The 16,786-nt window shown below is 52.9% G+C and overlaps 1 protein-coding gene across 3 annotated transcripts in view; it reads left to right on the forward strand.

Annotated features, from left to right (window-relative positions):
- Positions 1-450: 450 nt before the first annotated feature.
- PCSK6 (proprotein convertase subtilisin/kexin type 6) overlaps positions 451-16,786 on the forward strand; it is a 189,515-nt gene continuing 173,179 nt past the window's right edge. For 2 of the 3 annotated variants that reach the window (XM_084756040.1, XM_084756041.1), the window contains exon 1: positions 456-768. In XM_084756040.1, the coding sequence (XP_084612166.1) occupies positions 496-768 (273 nt within the window). In that variant the 5' untranslated portion in view covers positions 456-495. Of the gene's footprint in view, positions 769-16,786 lie in introns of all 3 variants that reach the window. The other variant, XM_084756042.1, reaches the window with a different exon arrangement.

The raw sequence follows: 16,786 nt of genomic DNA on the forward strand, positions 1-16,786 counted from the left end.
CAGTGTTTCCCTGAAGCTCTTGTACATTTGCAAGTTCGCTGCCGCTGCAGCTAAGTTGAGCAAGGCTGTCTGGCCTTGGGGACCCCAGCAGGTGAGTTCAGCCTCCAGGGGCGCAACCAGTAGAAAGGTGCCGACCTCAGTCAACTCCTCCGGGATATGGGGAACTCACGTGGGATGCCCAGGGCCCTCCCGGCTCTTAGCAGACCGCGCCGGGCCGAAGCTGCCACTGCGGGCAGCGCCGTGTGCCGAGAGTCTCAAAGTCCCGGGCCTCCCCTGCGCCGGCCCCCGGCTGCTGGCGGGCCGGGAGACAGCCGCACGAGCGCGGGCCCAGGGGCGCCACCGGGCCGCGCGGGCGGGAACGCGCCGCGGCGGCCTCCTCCTCCCCGGCTCCCGCCCGCGGCGGCGGCGCTTCCCCGGCGCGGAGCGGCTTTAAAAGGCGGCTCCCCACCCCCCGGCGCACTCGCCGCTCGGGCGCCGCGCGAGCCTGCCGCTGCCATGCCTCCGCGCGCGCCGCCAGCGCCCGGGCCCCGGTCGCCGCCCCGGGCCGCCGATGTCGCGCGGGGCGCAGGGGCCGCCGGCCGGCATGGGCTCCCGCCGCTCGCGCCGCGCCCCTGGCATTGGCTGCTTCTGCTCGCGCTGCCCGCCGCCTGCTCCGCGCCGCCGCCGCCGCGCCCCGTCTACACCAACCACTGGGCAGTGCAAGTGTTGGGCGGCCCCGGCGCGGCGGACCGCGTGGCTGCGGCGCACGGCTACCTCAACTTGGGCCAGGTGAGTGCGGCCGGCCCCTTGAGCCCCAAACTTTCCCGGCCGCCGGCGGCCACGCGCGAGGGGGCGCCTTGCCAACCCGGCGGCCAGCGGCGCCGCGTGGGAAGGCAGCCCGCACAGCTGGGGACGGCGGGGGCGCCCTGCGAGGATTCGCTGGGAGTGCTGTGGGACACTCGGAGGGGAGGACGTGGTAGCCTGCGTGGACGGTCACTTAGGAGAGCCTGAGGCCGTGGGTCCCCAGGCGGTGACGCTAAGCATTCGCATTCGGAAGTGTGGCTTCGGAAGCCCTGGTCGGGCGCTTACACCTGCCCAGCAGCGGCGTTCGAGTGGGCGCCAAGGGGGTCTCTGCTCTCTGGCTACCCGCGCCATCCCTAGCGTCCACCCAATTCCCCGTGGTCTCCGAGCCCTAGCTCCGCCTCTCGGGCCACTCTGCCCTCGACGGGTGGTGCGGGGCTCTGGGCTCGGTGTGCGCGCCAAGGCAGTCAGGCGCTGGTTGGGCGACGTGAGCGTGGCCAGGGCAACTCAGGGACAGGCTTTCCCTTGGCGTGGCGCATCGGTGCCTGTGCCCAGAAGTCAAGTTTGGGTCAGGGAGCAAGCGGGACCCAAGAGCTGCTGGGTGTTTGGAGGCTGGACTCTGCACTTAACACCTCTTTAGGCAAAGGCCAAGCTTGCTTTGCTTTGGTCACGGGCTGCAGCTGGAACGGCATGACCTTGGACGTGTCACTTCTTGACTTGTTCATCCTTAGGTGTAGTGACTTTATATTGCCCGAGGTTGTTGAGATGACCCGGTGGTGTTGCGAAGCAAAGTGCAAGTCATAGAATGCGCACCCCCCCATTCCCACCCCCACCCCCACCCCCACACCTGGTGGTATAGGCTGCCTGTCTTTTAAGCTAAAGCCAAGCTAGGGCACTAAGTCAGTGCAGCTCCCAAGGACTGTCAGCGCAGGGCGCTTTTTTCTGTTGTAGCCCTGCAGAGGGGCAACGGGGCGGGTTGATTCCGATTTATGGCCCGTGGAGGGACCTCAGCAGGCTGAAGTGTGCAGTCCCACCAGGAGAGCTCTCAGTGCCTTAACAGATCGACAAACTACAGACTCAAGTGAAATGAAGGGAGCGTGGCCTCATAACTCAAACTGCAGTACCAGGCGCTGTTAAATTTAGTTTCGTCATTATCTGTGACAGAAGCCAGCAAAACGCGCTGTGGTCCTGATCAAAATGGCATTTCTTCTGCACTTGATGTGAGGTGGAAGGCCTCCCGGAAGGGGCAGTCCTGCCGCGTGAAGTTCCTGGTCAGAGTTTATCCAAAAGAAAATAACCAGCTTTTCTGTCTTCAAACATCCTAAGGGCTAAGATTTTGCCTTTTGGTGGCCCTAGCTTCACTGCTCGCTCTAGCTGTCAAATCTCCTGGGCTGGCTATCTGGGTTGAAGAAAGCTCTCCGGTTTGATTAGGGCCCCCAGCTCTTGCCATTCTGTCTTGCACTGCCCAGGTGGCGCAGTAATTTGTCTCAAGTAAAAGTGATTCTTAAACTGGATGGTAAATTACAAAGTACCTGGGATTTGGTTTCCTATAATTAAATGAGTAGAGAGGAGGTGAAGTTGCGCTCTAAACTTTTACATGGTAAGAGGCAGAGAGGACCTAGCTCCCTTGGACGCTTCTGTCCCCAGGAATAATTTGTCCACCCCCTTTGGACATGCTGGCCTTTGACTCCCCTGTGTCTACCTGAGATGCTTCTGTCAAAGCCTGTGCTCCTGATGTTGCCTGTGGGTGAGAAGGCTTTTGAGACATAAGTCCCATCACCCTGGGATGCTCTTGGGTGGCCCGGAAGGTCTCCCTGGACAGCACAGCCACAGACTCTGCATAGCCTGTCCCTCAGGTTAGTAGGCCTGGGTCTGGTGGGGACACGATGACTGAGAGATGACTGGGTTGGGGCCAGGGGCTGTCTCTAAGGCTCAAGCAGTGCCCCGTTACTCTTTATTCCCAAATCAGCTCTAAGAGCACAGCTAATGTGGAAAACCTCTTACCTACTCGGGTAAGGACTCTTTAAAAACCTTATTGCCATTTTCAACCAGGCGAATTTGTGACTCATAAACAAGATGTAGATGTTTTCAGTTTTGCTTTATAGATTAGTTAATGGGATGGGGGGGTGGAATCAAGGGAGGGAGCCGTTTGTGTTCACAGGGTAACTATGTATCACCTCGGCCATTATGATAACTCCTTCGTCTCTTGCTGCCTTCTCCCCTCTGAGATCGCCTTAGTGTGACTCTTTCTTCCCAACCCTTAATGGGCAATTAGTGTTTTGTTCTGTACCTGCCTGAGTCACAGCCTTGGCTTTTCTTGCCCATCCATCTGGCTGTGTTATAAACATCCTTGGCTTGGCTCTTCTACTTTTGTACAATTGGTAACCCGATTTGACATCTTTATCATGACCCACAGGTAACTCAGGCCATCAGTGCACTTAACCTTTTTGAAATTATGTCTCTCTTTCAGTCTGATACTGGTTCTGTCCTTTTTCATTAAAAAAATAAATAAATAGGCATCTGATAAAGACAAGCTAGCCACTGTTTACCTCTCTTAGGCATCATTCCAGTTAATGCAACAAGTTTGTTTCTAACAACAAATAAAAATCATGGGCCCTTGAGATGGCTCAGTGTGTAAAAGTGCTTGCTGCCAAGTCTCGTGACCTGAACTCAATCTGTGGGACCCACGTGGTGCAAGAAGAGGACCGACTCCCAAAAGCTGTCCTCTGACCTCCACGTGTATGCTGTGGAGTGCACACATGTGTATACCTGAAGGCACACAAAACAAGTAAATGAAATAATAGGGTTTTTTTTTTAAAGTAAAAATTAGGAAGAGTCAAATACTGTCATTGATAGTTGCCATAACTGCCTGGGTAACGGAAGGGGACGTAGAGACTGGCAGTGAGAACTCCTAAGAGAGCCAAGTGGACTGCTGGAGAACTCAGCTCTAAGATACTTAAGTATGAGTTATTTAAAGAGAAGTTATGGAAATAACAATAAAATGTTCATTTTGGGGACGCTGGGGATGACCTGGCTAGGCTAGTGCCCTACCACCCAACCACAGCCACAGCCCCTGAAAAATTATTTGCCCTCCCCCATGAACCCCTTAATCCACTGTAATCTCATAAATACCTGTGGGTTAGAACTGTATACAGACCCCACAAGTGAGCTACAGAATACACATGGTATAGTGAGGTCCAAGAATCCCTCAGACAAGTCTGGGAAAGAAGAGCAAGGAGGAGAGCATCGTGGAGATCACAACAGTTTGGCACTGGCCCAGATATGGTCCCACCCATCTGTGGAATGGACTCACAGCCAAGGGTGCGTGGGAGCCTGTGCATGCCAACAGAAGAGTTACAGATGGATGAGGAAAGATGGGCCATTCAGTTAATAAGTGGTTCTGGAAGAACTGCCTGTCCACATGGAGAATCAATTAGACTCTGAGCCCACACTATACATATGTTAAATTGTGGACAGGATTAAAGACCTGAGTGCATTAAGACTTTTTAGAAAAATCTAGTGGCCTACCCTTTGACACTGGGGAAAGAGAGGATGTCTTAAACAAAATAGATTTGTATTTAGCATTTAAAATGGGCAAATAGAAGCCAGCTGTGGTGGTGCACACCTGTAATCCTAGCACTCAGGGAGGCAGAGGCAGGCAGATCTCTGTGAGTTCAAGGCCAGCCTGGTCTACAAAGCAATTCCAGAACAGTCAAGGCTACACAGAGAAACCCTGTCTCAAAAAGCCAAAAAAACAACAAAACAAAACAAAAACACCAAAAAAAAAAAAAAAAAAAACCCAAAAAACAAACAAACCCATTTACAGCTGGGCATGGTGGCTCAAGCCTTTAACCCCAGTACTCAGGAGGCAGAGGCAGGTGGGCCTCTGTGAGTTCAAGACCAACCTGCTCTACAAAGTGAGTCGATGGTCTCAAAATCTAAAGCAGCAGCCTAGGGCCCCCTGCTTCAGCATTCTGTCACTCACGGCATTCCTGCCCGTAGGTTTTGCCTTGTTCTGGTTGCTTGAGGTTACTCTTCGTCTGTGTTTTTATATCTGATTAAAATTTTTTGTAAGTACTAGAGTTCATAAATAATAAACTGATGCAGAAAAAAAAAAAAAAGAGGCGGACACGTCCAAATAAAAATCCCGCACAAAGAAAAGTCCTCTAAGAGTATTAAGAAAGTGGTAGGCTAGGAAAAGAAGTTAGAGATGATAGCAAAAGTAAATAAATAAGAAAAGAGATAAATGCTCAGTAGAAAAGCAGAGGGGTGTGTGAAGAGAGGAAAGCGAGTGGCCAATAAAGAGAAGATGCTCAGCCTGGCCGGGAGCTGCCCTAAGGCGGCAGTGAGACACTTTCACACCTATCAGATTGGCAAGCCCCAGACAGTGCCCGTGTCAAGTGTTGGCAAGGAAGAGGAGCCAGGAGATCTCTTGTTGCTACTGGTTGAAACTGGCACATACTGTACAGAGAGTTTTGGTTCCGTGGTGAGGCATGTTGCGCCAGCTACTCTACATCAAGGCTTGTGCAGGAGAAACTTGCTGCGTGAACACGGAGGCTGAGGGTTGAGCGTGCCCACTGCGACTTATCCCACAAATGGAGGGAAAAGCAGCCCAGACATCCACCAGAGGGAGAGCAGAAAGGTGGCTCTGAAGAGTCCCAGCGCAGACTAGCACACAGTGGCTACAGATTCATAGTCAAGATATGTGTGTGCACAGTCCAGCAAGCACTAAGTTTTAAAAGGTAGTTTCGGAGGCACATATTTATGTGAGCCTTTAAAAACAAAGCATAGTGTATTAGTGATGGGTGAGCAAAAGAATAGCAAAAATTTAGAAGGCCACACAGCAAGGATCTTCAGATTTTAGTTTGTAGGAAGGAGATGTGAGTCTTTCTTCTTCTTCTTCTTCTTCTTCTTCTTCTTCTTCTTGTTCTTGTTCTTGTTCTTCTTCTTCTTCTTCTTCTTCTTCTTCTTCTTCTCGTCTTCCTCCTCCTCCTCCTCCTCCTCTTCTTCTTCTTTAATTTTTAAAGATTTGTTTTATTTTGTATGTGAGTATTTTGCCTGCATGTATGTATGTGTAACACATGTGCGCATGGTACTCATTGAGGCCAGAGGGAGGGTGTCTGATTCTCTGGAACGGGAGTTAGACATTTCAGTCATCTTTTGGGTGACAACAAGTACTCTTTTGTTGTTGTTAATATTGTTGTTTGTTTGTTTGTTTGTTTGAGACAGGGTTTCTCTGTGTAGCCTTGGCTGACCTAGACTTACTTTGTAGATCAGGCTGGCCTTGAACTCACATCCATCCACCTGCCTCAGCCTCCCGAGTGTTGGGATTAAAGGTGTGCGCCAGCACACCCGGCTGTAACAAGTATGCTTAATAGCTGAGGGATCTCTCCAGCCCCCTTTACTAAATCTCAAGATTCACAAATATGTCCTCTGTGACCTCAAGTTTCTCATCCTTGGTCCTAGGCTACACTGAATAAAAGTAGTCAGGGAACAGTGCTTCTATGAAGGACATGGACACTGTATGCTTTTTGTTCCTCCTTAAGCAATGTGGAGCAACTCCTTGTGCAGCCCCACATGGGATTAAGTGTCATAACTAATCTAGAGAGCATCTGAAGTGTGTGGGAGGATGCTCTTTACAAACACCCTATCATTTGTTTAGGGAGGTGAGCATCCTTGCTTGCAGTCTCTGCGGGAATCCTAGAACCCTCTCCTGTGCGTACCTAAGAACAACTGCGCCAGAAGAACCACACCTGTCTTATGTATGAATTATATTCAGGCATTTCACATTTTTCTTCAAGTCAGAATATATTACATATGCTGCATATGTATGCTTGCAGCACGCATGCATACATGCAAACGTGTCCACATATACGAAGACACATAAAATGTTAAAAGGGAGGGGGAAGAAGAGAAAAAGTGTATGTCAGATACATGTGCCACAGTGACCATGGACAGCCTGGAGGATATCCCATGGACACCCAGGGTGCTTTAGGGCCTGGGTTAAGAAGCCCCTGTTTTAAGACCTCCCAGGAGGGGCCCATCCACTTGTCAAGGAAATAGTGACTCAGTGGGCAGAAGGCCTGGCCACAGATCACAGAGTATTTGGACAGAGTGGCACCAAACACCAAGCACTCTGGCTCCTGGCCACTGCCTGTCCCCTCTACCACAGTCTTTTCTTCTTTGCTCTGTCTCTTAGCAGAAGGTCCTTCATTCCAGCCCATGTTCGTAGTTACCTTTGACACTGATGACTCCTGGACAAGGCAAGTTGTTTGTGGGCTGGGCATGCAACACCGTCCCGTCTACACTTGGAACTGCAGCTAGGCATCTGCAGCTCTTGGAACTGATGTTTATCTGAAGGGTGGCACTCTGACACCACACTTCCCCCGTGTGTTTTTGCTTTGCCTGGGGTATTGAGCTAATTTGTTAGTTCTGAGTTTGAACATAAAAGAACAGGCTGGCTGCCAGGGCCCTAAAAAAAGATCTAAGAGCCTTAAATGATTTTGAACTTGCCCTAAATAGTCGTCCTTAAAATAGCTGGTGAGCAGGCCATCCCTGGCCTAGAATTTCAGGTAAGCCTGTGGAATCCATTTGTCAGCAGAGGAAAATCGTTGCGAGTGGACAGCTTGTTCTCACAATGAGGAGCAAGCTGAGGCCTTATCCAGCCAAGTGTCCGAATAGTGGGCAAAGAACGAGTTCCAGCCAAAGCCCTGGGGGCTCCGTGGGGACAAGGTGAAACCCACGGTGCCAGGCCTGTGACCCAGTTCTTAGATACGACTTTTTGGTCAGAACCTGTCTTGCTGTTATGCACAGCTGGCAGGAGAGGTCCTGGGTGTGCACTGGGGACCCAGACAAGATTGGCACTTTGAGGCTTGTGTACAACTGTCTCGCTTGGCATCTCTAACTAGATGGTCAAAGTGGACAGGGCTTTGATTGACTAGCTTGCTTGTCTAAATCATCGAGGCTGAGGTGGAGAGCAGTGACCGGAACTAATCTGACTAGAGTGTGTAGTGCCGGGAAGGCCCCAAGTGGCAATGTCCAAAGGTAGACGTGGAATAGGGTCTGCCCAGCTGCCCAGCCCACTGGATGTGTCGTTTCCCAGGCAGATGCCAGGAAGTGCGTCAGAAACAGCAGTAGACACACAGGGCAAGGGAGCTTTCAGACACTGAGACCTCAGTTGGCTTTGCATTTTGAGTAGCCATAGTGGTTGCACGGAGGCTGGCTAGACATATCCCAGGCTTGTTTGGGTCTCGGGGCCTCTGTACAGACTTTTCTGTTTTCACAGTAATGTTCTGAGCCCTCCTCAGCCTAACCCAAGCTGAAGAGGCGCCCTGTCTCCTCCCAGGATGGGTACACAGTGCTTGCTGGCACCTGTTCCCTAGGGCCTGTCTTCCTCCTGGCTGTCAAGACTGTGCTGTGACCTCCGTACTGGCCTTCTGGCATGTCCTGGCGCTGACTGATGTTCCTCGTTTGGGGTGCCCTTGCTTGGGGAGCCTTATGCCAGCTCTGTAGTGAGATGTCACCTACTGGCCATGAGGTATTTGGTCCAATTAGAGTCTTGCAAAGCTTTGATTGACAGACCCGGGCCCAAACCCAAGCTCAGTGGCTCACTTCCCACTTTCATCACCTTTGGCGAGTGGGTGGACGCTGTCCCTGCTTCTCAGTCAAGGGCAAATCACCCTATCACCGAATGCCTTATGGTTCATATGAGATGAACAACTGAGTGACTAAGGTAGCTGCAGTTAGCGCTCCCCCCAACCCCCCCTAATCCCCTCCTCCACCTTCCGCCTGGAACTTCTGTGCGTACACATATATGCACTGCGCTGTGTGTTACATAGTTCTGTCTAGGACAGGGGGTTTCTCCTTAGCGTTGGAACTTGTATCTCTTTGAATTTTACACTTGGCCCCTTTAGCCCCTAGGATGCTATACTCAGTCACTAACTGTACATTATCAACTGGGCACACTTAGCTGTAAAGCTCACCACCCTCTTGTGTCTCCGTTTCATATGGGGACCTTCCACTGTGGTGCCTAAACTAGAGACCTGGGATTTGCCTCTGGCTCCCGTTTGCTCGCATCTGTTCTCTAATCAATCCCATATCATCGCCATCTGACTGGCTGTGAGGGCCCCGGCTCCTCCTGCCACTGTGCGGCACCAGCCACGTCCCCCTAGCACACTTGCCTGCACACCAGGCTGTTACAATGCCTCTGCCTCACCACGGCCCCCCATCCCAGTTCCAGCTGCAAACCCCAGAACCCCTTGCTTCCTTCTCCTGCTTCCCTTTGGACTTCCGTATGTTACCCTGTCAGCCTAGAATGGACATCCTCCTCCTGGTTACCCCCTCATCTTTCCCAGTGTGCCTCCACTGTCAGCAGGCCTCCCCTGAGTACCCTGGCACAGAGGGCATGTCTGTCCTCTGGGCCCCTCATCACTGTCATTATGCCTGATATTTATGGCCTGCTGGTTTGTCTGCCACTTAGAGTCTGGACTTTCTGGTAACTCTGAAGGTGTTCCTCTGCCAGTTCTTTCTCTGAGGTCAGTTCGGAGTCTGTCACCCTCCCTCTGGTGACAGAGAAGCAAGCCTCACCAGGGAAGAGCACAGATGTGAGTTTACATAGAGGTTGTGAGCCTTGAGGCTGAGCAGAGTCAGGCCCTAGCCCTTACGTTATTGAACATCTCTCCCCACTGCTTTTTACATTTTAATCCCTTGTTTTTCAAATTCACTGAGTCCTGTGTGTGCATATGCATGAGGGCACCCTCCTGTGACACTGCCCTTTGCTTCTGGGTCAGGTCAGCTCCACTGGGAGTTGAGAGCCCCACGTGTCCTTGCAGTGCCTGGGGTCCTGCCATGCCTGCCCTCCCGTCCCACAGCTCCTCTCATTCCATTAGAACCCTGCATCCTCCTGGTGTCCTAGTGCCTCCGCTGTGAGGACTCTGAAGACAGTGATGGGTGCAAGGCCTCTGTCTGGTCCTGCAGGGAACCAGGATGAATAGCCATCAGCTGTTGGGAGCCTCGCCCTCCGTGGGATGGGAGCAGCAGCCTTGAGTTCCCATAGTAACCAGCCCATCAATGCCCTCAGTGTCGAGATGGTGGCACCGCAGAGGGGAAGAAATAGACTCATTGTCTCCCCTTTGGCCGCTTGGGCACAAACAAGCCGCACCCCGCAGGGCCCTGCAATGCCCTGAGGTCCAGCCAGATTTGCCGCTCTGCAGTGGTGTGCTGTACATGCTCCCTCCTGAATTGGGCCAGGAAGGGACCATCACTGTCAGCTCTTGGACCCTCATGGGGACTCTTGAATTTCTGCCACTGGCCATCATCAGTAGTCATGGAGCCCTTGTTGATTAGGGCCAGCTTCTCAATGGCTAGCCAGGGCCAGTACTCCTGGCACGGGGCAAATAAATCCCTTGTGTTTCCGAAGGAACCTGGCTTTCCAAATTTTCCCCCTTTGGTTTCTACCAATCCTGGTGACAATTTGAGAAATGACTTCAAAGTATCCTTCTTGCTCACGAGAGGCTAAGGTCACCTGTGTAATCTGATCACCAGCAGAGAAAGAAAGAGAGAGAGAGAGAGAGAGAGAGAGAGAGAGAGAGAGAGAGAGAGAGAGACAGACAGATAGACAGACAGACAGACAGACAGACATGTAACTCAGGGCCCTCCCCAGAACTCCTTGGGGTGCTCTATACCCTGCCCCACTGTCCATCTTGTCTCTTTCCCTGCTCTCCAGGCCAGAAACCAGGCTATCTCCTTGGATTTTTCCCTTCCCTAGGATTGGCAGCCACTAGGTACAGTGCCTGCCAGCTTGCTTCCAGCTAACTTTCACACACACACACACACCCCCAACCCCCAAGACAGCAGCCACAGCCGAGGCCAGCCCTATACTTACACTCTGCTGACACCAACTTGTTGCCTCGTCCGTCTGTTGCCTTTTCCTGACTCCCTTCTCAGACTTGACCCCCCACCAACAATCAGAAGGTTCATCCCAGCCACAAGCCTCACACTGCCCCTTCCCTCCTTCCAAACCATCAGAGGCTCCTGTGTAGCACAGCACACAGCTCCAGTGAGGGGCCCACCCATCTCCTACATGTTTCTTTAAAAAAACATTTTTTATCGATTCTTTGAGGATTTCACATCATACACCCTAACCCCATTCATCTCTCCCTCCCCTCATACCCACCCTCCACCATTGCAACTCGCCCCCCCCCCACACACACCAGAGAAAAGAATCTTGTTGCGGAAGCTATGGTGTGTCACAGTGTGTCCCACAGTATACTCTTTTGTCCACACATCAAATGTTCATTGCAGTGAGTGTTAATCTGGTTCAAGGCCTCTGGCTTCTGCTACATTTTCCAACCGGATCCTCAAGGGGACATCGCTCCTGCATATCCTTGAGCCTAGCTCCTTGCTACTCACTTGAGCATTGCCACAACCTTTATGTTCTGGAAACTTTACCCATGGGCTTTTCTGTACATTTTGCTCTTTGTTATTTCTCACATTTGCCACGTGATCTACCCGGAGAACCTGTCGTCCTTGAGGACTGGCTGAAATGGTCTTTTGTGACCTGTCTCCTGCCAGCAGGATGGAGCACCATCTATCTAGAGCTTCCAAAGGGCGTGGCCGCAGCCTGTGAGTGTGTCTGTCTTCTCCCTGGGCTGCAGCCTCATGTAGTAGTAGCTCAACCAAACTCGGTTATGCCTCCACAGGACCTAGCCAGCTTCCTGGCGCACAGAAGGCTCAGTTAAAGTGTAACCTTTACCGTTTGTTTGTTTGTTTGCTTTTATTCCAGGGTCTGTGGTTTTTTGTTTGTTTGTTTGTTTTTTTTTTTGATTACAGGGTAAATGACCCTGAGCACATGAATAAAGGAAAAATGCTAACTTCATTGTCAAGGCTTCTAGGTTTGTAACTGTGTGGGTTTCTATCCAGTGACGTCTCTTGGTACCGTCCTGTTGCGTGGCTCGCTCTCTAGGACTAGGTCGTGCTCCATGATTTCAGGGTTACCTGTGGGGACTTTAATATCGAGGCCAAGGCCAGGGAATAACCCTAGTCCTCCTTGCTATGTAGCTACTGCAGGACAGAGCTGACCACATTTGGTAGTGTGCAGAGTCCAGGTCTCAAAGTCAAGGTGAACCCTTTGCTCCTAAGTGGACGAAGAGCAGGAAGGGCCAGGAAGTCGAGGTGGAAGGAATAAAGGAAAGCAGGAAGGTTGGCATAGAAAGAATCTGGCCTGCCCCAAACCTCTGCGGGAGCCTTGTGAAAGCCTTAATCTTTGAAGTGGCAGACCAGATCCTGACTGCACTGTGTCTCAGGTGTGACTGTATTTAATTCCGATGGCGACTTAGTCAGCCGTGCCACTCCCACTGTGACTGTCACCATCCGGCTTTTAGCTGGCTCTAGACTCTTGGCATTAACTTCACGACACAGAGGAGCAAATTGACCCCCAGAGAGGCAAAGTAGCTTACAACAGCTTAGTGGATGCCAGCTCAACAGCCTGGCAGCCTGAGTTGGAGGCCCTCCCCTGGCAGTGCCAGCCTTGTTAGGAAAGGTACAAAGAGAAGGTGATATGTGAGAGGTGGGTGCTTGAGTCAAGTTTTCCAACCAGCGAGGAACAGAGGGTTGCAGTGTAGCCAGGAAGGTTCGGGAGGAAGGGCGGTGCCCTGGGAAGGTGCCTTTGTGGCCCTGCTAAGTGAGGGTGCCTTGTACTTGGGATCCTCCCTTCTTATCAGGCCTCTGGCCCAGAGCTTACATCAAAGGCTTATCTATGCAGGAATGAAGGCAGACCAGCACTGCCTAGGATCAAACCCCTGGGCCTTACACATGCTAGGCAAGCACTATACCACTGAGCCACACCTCAGCCTTAGACCAGAACTTTTTACATTGGAGCCATGAATTTCAAGGGCAGAGAAAGTTTCTTGTATACTCTCCTTAACCTAGTGGAGGGTTCCCCAGTCCAGTGCATACCCTCCCCAGCCCAGTGCGTACCCTCCCCAGTCCAGTGCATACCCTCCCCAGCCCAGTGCATACCCTCCCCAGCCCAGTGCATACCCTCCCCAGTCTAGTGCATACCCTCCCCAGCCCAGTGCGTACCCTCCCCAGCCTAGTGCGTACCCTCCCCAGCCCAGTGCGTACCCTCCCCAGCCTAGTGCATACCCTCCCCAGCCCAGTGCGTACCCTCCCCAGCCCAGTGCATACCCTCCCCAGCCTAGTGTATACCCTCCCCAGTCCAGTACATACCCTCCCCAGCCCAGTGCGTACCCTCCCCAGCCTAGTGTATACCCTCCCTAGCCCAGTGCATACCCTCCCCAGCCTAGTGTATACCCTCCCCAGCCTAGTGCATACCCTCCCCAGCCTAGTGCATACCCTCCCCAGCCCAGTGCATACCCTCCCCAGCCTAGTGTATACCCTCCCCAGCCCAGTGCATACCCTCCCCAGCCTAGTGTATACCCTCCCCAGTCCAGTGCATACCCTCCCCAGCCCAGTGCATACCCTCCCCAGCCCAGTGCGTACCCTCCCCAGCCCAGTGCGTACCCTCCCCAGCCCAGTGCATACCCTCCCCAGCCCAGTGCATACCCTCCCCAGCCCAGTGGGTACCCTCCCCAGCCCAGTGCATACCCTCCCCAGCCCAGTGGGTACCCTCCCCAGCCCAGTGCATACCCTCCCCAGCCCAGTGCATACCCTCCCCAGCCCAGTGCATACCCTCCCCAGCCTAGTGCATACCCTCCCCAGCCTAGTGCATACCCTCCCCAGCCCAGTGCATACCCTCCCCAGCCCAGTGCGTACCCTCCCCAGCCTAGTGCATACCCTCCCCAGCCCAGTGCGTACCCTCCCCAGCCTAGTGTATACCCTCCCCAGCCCAGTGCATACCCTCCCCAGCCTAGTGTATACCCTCCCCAGTCCAGTGCATACCCTCCCCAGCCCAGTGCATACCCTCCCCAGCCCAGTGCGTACCCTCCCCAGCCCAGTGCATACCCTCCCCAGCCCAGTGCATACCCTCCCCAGCCCAGTGCATACCCTCCCCAGCCTAGTGCATACCCTCCCCAGCCTAGTGCATACCCTCCCCAGCCCAGTGCATACCCTCCCCAGCCCAGTGGGTACCCTCCCCAGCCCAGTGCATACCCTCCCCAGCCCAGTGCATACCCTCCCCAGCCCAGTGCATACCCTCCCCAGCCTAGTGCATACCCTCCCCAGCCTAGTGCATACCCTCCCTAGCCCAGTGCGTACCCTCCCCAGCCTAGTGCGTACCCTCCCCAGCCCAGTGCGTACCCTCCCCAGCCTAGTGCGTACCCTCCCCAGCCCAGTGCGTACCCTCCCCAGCCTAGTGCGTACCCTCCCCAGCCCAGTGCATACCCTCCCCAGCCTAGTGCATACCCTCCCCAGCCTAGTGCGTACCCTCCCCAGCCTAGTGCATACCCTCCCCAGCCTAGTGCGTACCCTCCCCAGCCTAGTGCGTACCCTCCCCAGCCTAGTGCATACCCTCCCCAGCCTAGTGCATACCCTCCCCAGCCTAGTGCATACCCTCCCCAGCCCAGTGCGTACCCTCCCCAGCCCAGTGCGTACCCTCCCCAGCCCAGTGCGTACCCTCCCCAGCCCAGTGCGTACCCTCCCCAGCCTAGTGTATACCCTCCCCAGCCCAGTGCGTACCCTCCCCAGCCCAGTGCGTACCCTCCCCAGCCTAGTGCGTACCCTCCCCAGCCCAGTGCATACCCTCCCCAGCCCAGTGCATACCCTCCCCAGCCTAGTGCGTACCCTCCCCAGCCCAGTGCATACCCTCCCCAGCCCAGTGCGTACCCTCCCCAGCCTAGTGCGTACCCTCCCCAGCCCAGTGCGTACCCTCCCCAGCCCAGTGCATACCCTCCCCAGCCTAGTGCGTACCCTCCCCAGCCCAGTGCATACCCTCCCCAGCCCAGTGCGTACCCTCCCCAGCCCAGTGCATACCCTCCCCAGCCCAGTGCGTACCCTCCCCAGCCCAGTGCGTACCCTCCCCAGCCCAGTGCGTACCCTCCCCAGCCTAGTGTATACCCTCCCCAGCCCAGTGCGTACCCTCCCCAGCCCAGTGCGTACCCTCCCCAGCCTAGTGCGTACCCTCCCCAGCCCAGTGCATACCCTCCCCAGCCTAGTGCATACCCTCCCCAGCCTAGTGCGTACCCTCCCCAGCCTAGTGCATACCCTCCCCAGCCTAGTGCATACCCTCCCCAGCCCAGTGCATACCCTTCCCAGCCTAGCAGACCCCGTTGTGTTCCCACTGAAATGGTATCAGAAAAAAAACATCAGATGATACTAAGAAACAAGAAGCCAAGGGTAAGAAAAATCCTGATGAGGACCCAGGGCTGCACTGAGGGTGTCCCATCGAAGCTACAAAGCCTTATAGCCTTGATTTGTTGCAGCAATGCAATGACATCAAAAAAATATTTAAAAATTAAATGCAGAAAAAGATTGAAAACAGAAAACTATAGTGACCGTCCACTACCCAAAGATGCTTACGGTTAAAATTTGGACCACTTCCTTTTGTTTTGTTTCTGTTTTTTACTCTTTACGTGTGGATATGGATGTGTGCGTGCCCTGGCTCGTGTGAGGTCAGATGACTGTTGGTTCTTAACTTCCCCGTTGCTTGAGACTGGGTCTTTTGTTCACTGTTACAGATGCCAGATTAGCTGACCCATGAGCATCCGAGATTCTCCTACCTTCGACTCCCATCTTACTGTAGAAGTGCTGAGATCACAGAGGTTTGCTACTGTGCCCCACCTTATGTGACCTCTGAGGATCCAAAGTCAGGTCCCCAGATTTACACAGCAACGGTTTTACTGGTGAGCCATCTGCCCACCCTCTTTTTGTTATTTTTGTGGCTGTGCGTGCATGTGTACATATACTTGTGCTAATATATGTGCATACACACACTCATATATACACAGATGACTTAGACAAATAGAATGTGTCACTTTGAAACACCTCCTAAAGTAGGAACTGTTCTCTGTTGTTTATTTGTTTGTTTTTCAAGGCAGGGTTTCTCTGTGTAGCCTTGGCTGTCCTGGACTCACTTTGTAGACCAGGCTGGCCTCGAACCCACAGCGATCCGCCTGCCTCTGTCTCCCGAGTGCTGGGATTAAAGGCGTGCCCCACCACGCCCGGCCTCTGTTTTAATTTTTAATGGGTGGCATGCTGCTCTGTGGCTGGCAGGTAATTTGCTTAGTATTTCCATGATATTTGGGTCAAGGGATTCTTTGTCTCGGAAGCTATTTGATCTGGAATGCCTGGACCTTGTCGGGAGGCGGCTTCATGACCTCCCTGTCCCCACCGACTGGCTCACATCTCTGTTGACAGGTGCCCTGTCCCACTTTTTTGTCCTTGTAGAACTTAGGAACATTTGTTTAATTTAACTAATGAGGATATTATTGAGTTCTTTTTGTTTGTTTGTTTGTTTGTTTGATTACTGAGAGCTCGAGAGATAGCTCAGTAGTTAAAAACACTGGATCCGCTCCCAGCACCACATGGCAGGTGACAACCATCTGTAACTCTGGTTCCAGAAAACCCGATGAATGCCCTATTCTGATCTTTGCAGGCATCTGGCACACATGTGGTGCACGGCCATACACGCAGATAAAACACCCATATGTATAACATAAGAATAGACAAATACACAGATTTATTTATTTATTTATTTTAAATCAAAGGACTGGAGATATAGCTGAGTGGTAGAGTATCTGCCTAGCTTTGCACTAGGATCTGGGTTCAATCCCAACACTGAAAAAAAACTTAGTTATGTTTTCTATAGTTACTTTCCCACCACAGAGTTCAAACAGTACAGGTGTATAAACGGGGGGTGGGGGGGTGGGGGGGTGGGGATGGGGAAGGGGGGGGATGGGACCCCAAATATCCTTGCTGTGTTTATTCCAGTTGTTCCTTCCTCCTGGTAGCACCACTGGTCACAGGTCAGTATATGTGTTTCTGTTTTTATTTCTTCCAAGACAAGTATGAACATGTGCACCTACAGAACATTGGACTTGGATCCAGCTGA

Source organism: Acomys minous (assembly GCF_964271855.1).
Source record: "Acomys minous genome assembly, chromosome: 2".
Lineage (NCBI taxonomy): Eukaryota > Metazoa > Chordata > Mammalia > Rodentia > Muridae > Acomys > Acomys minous.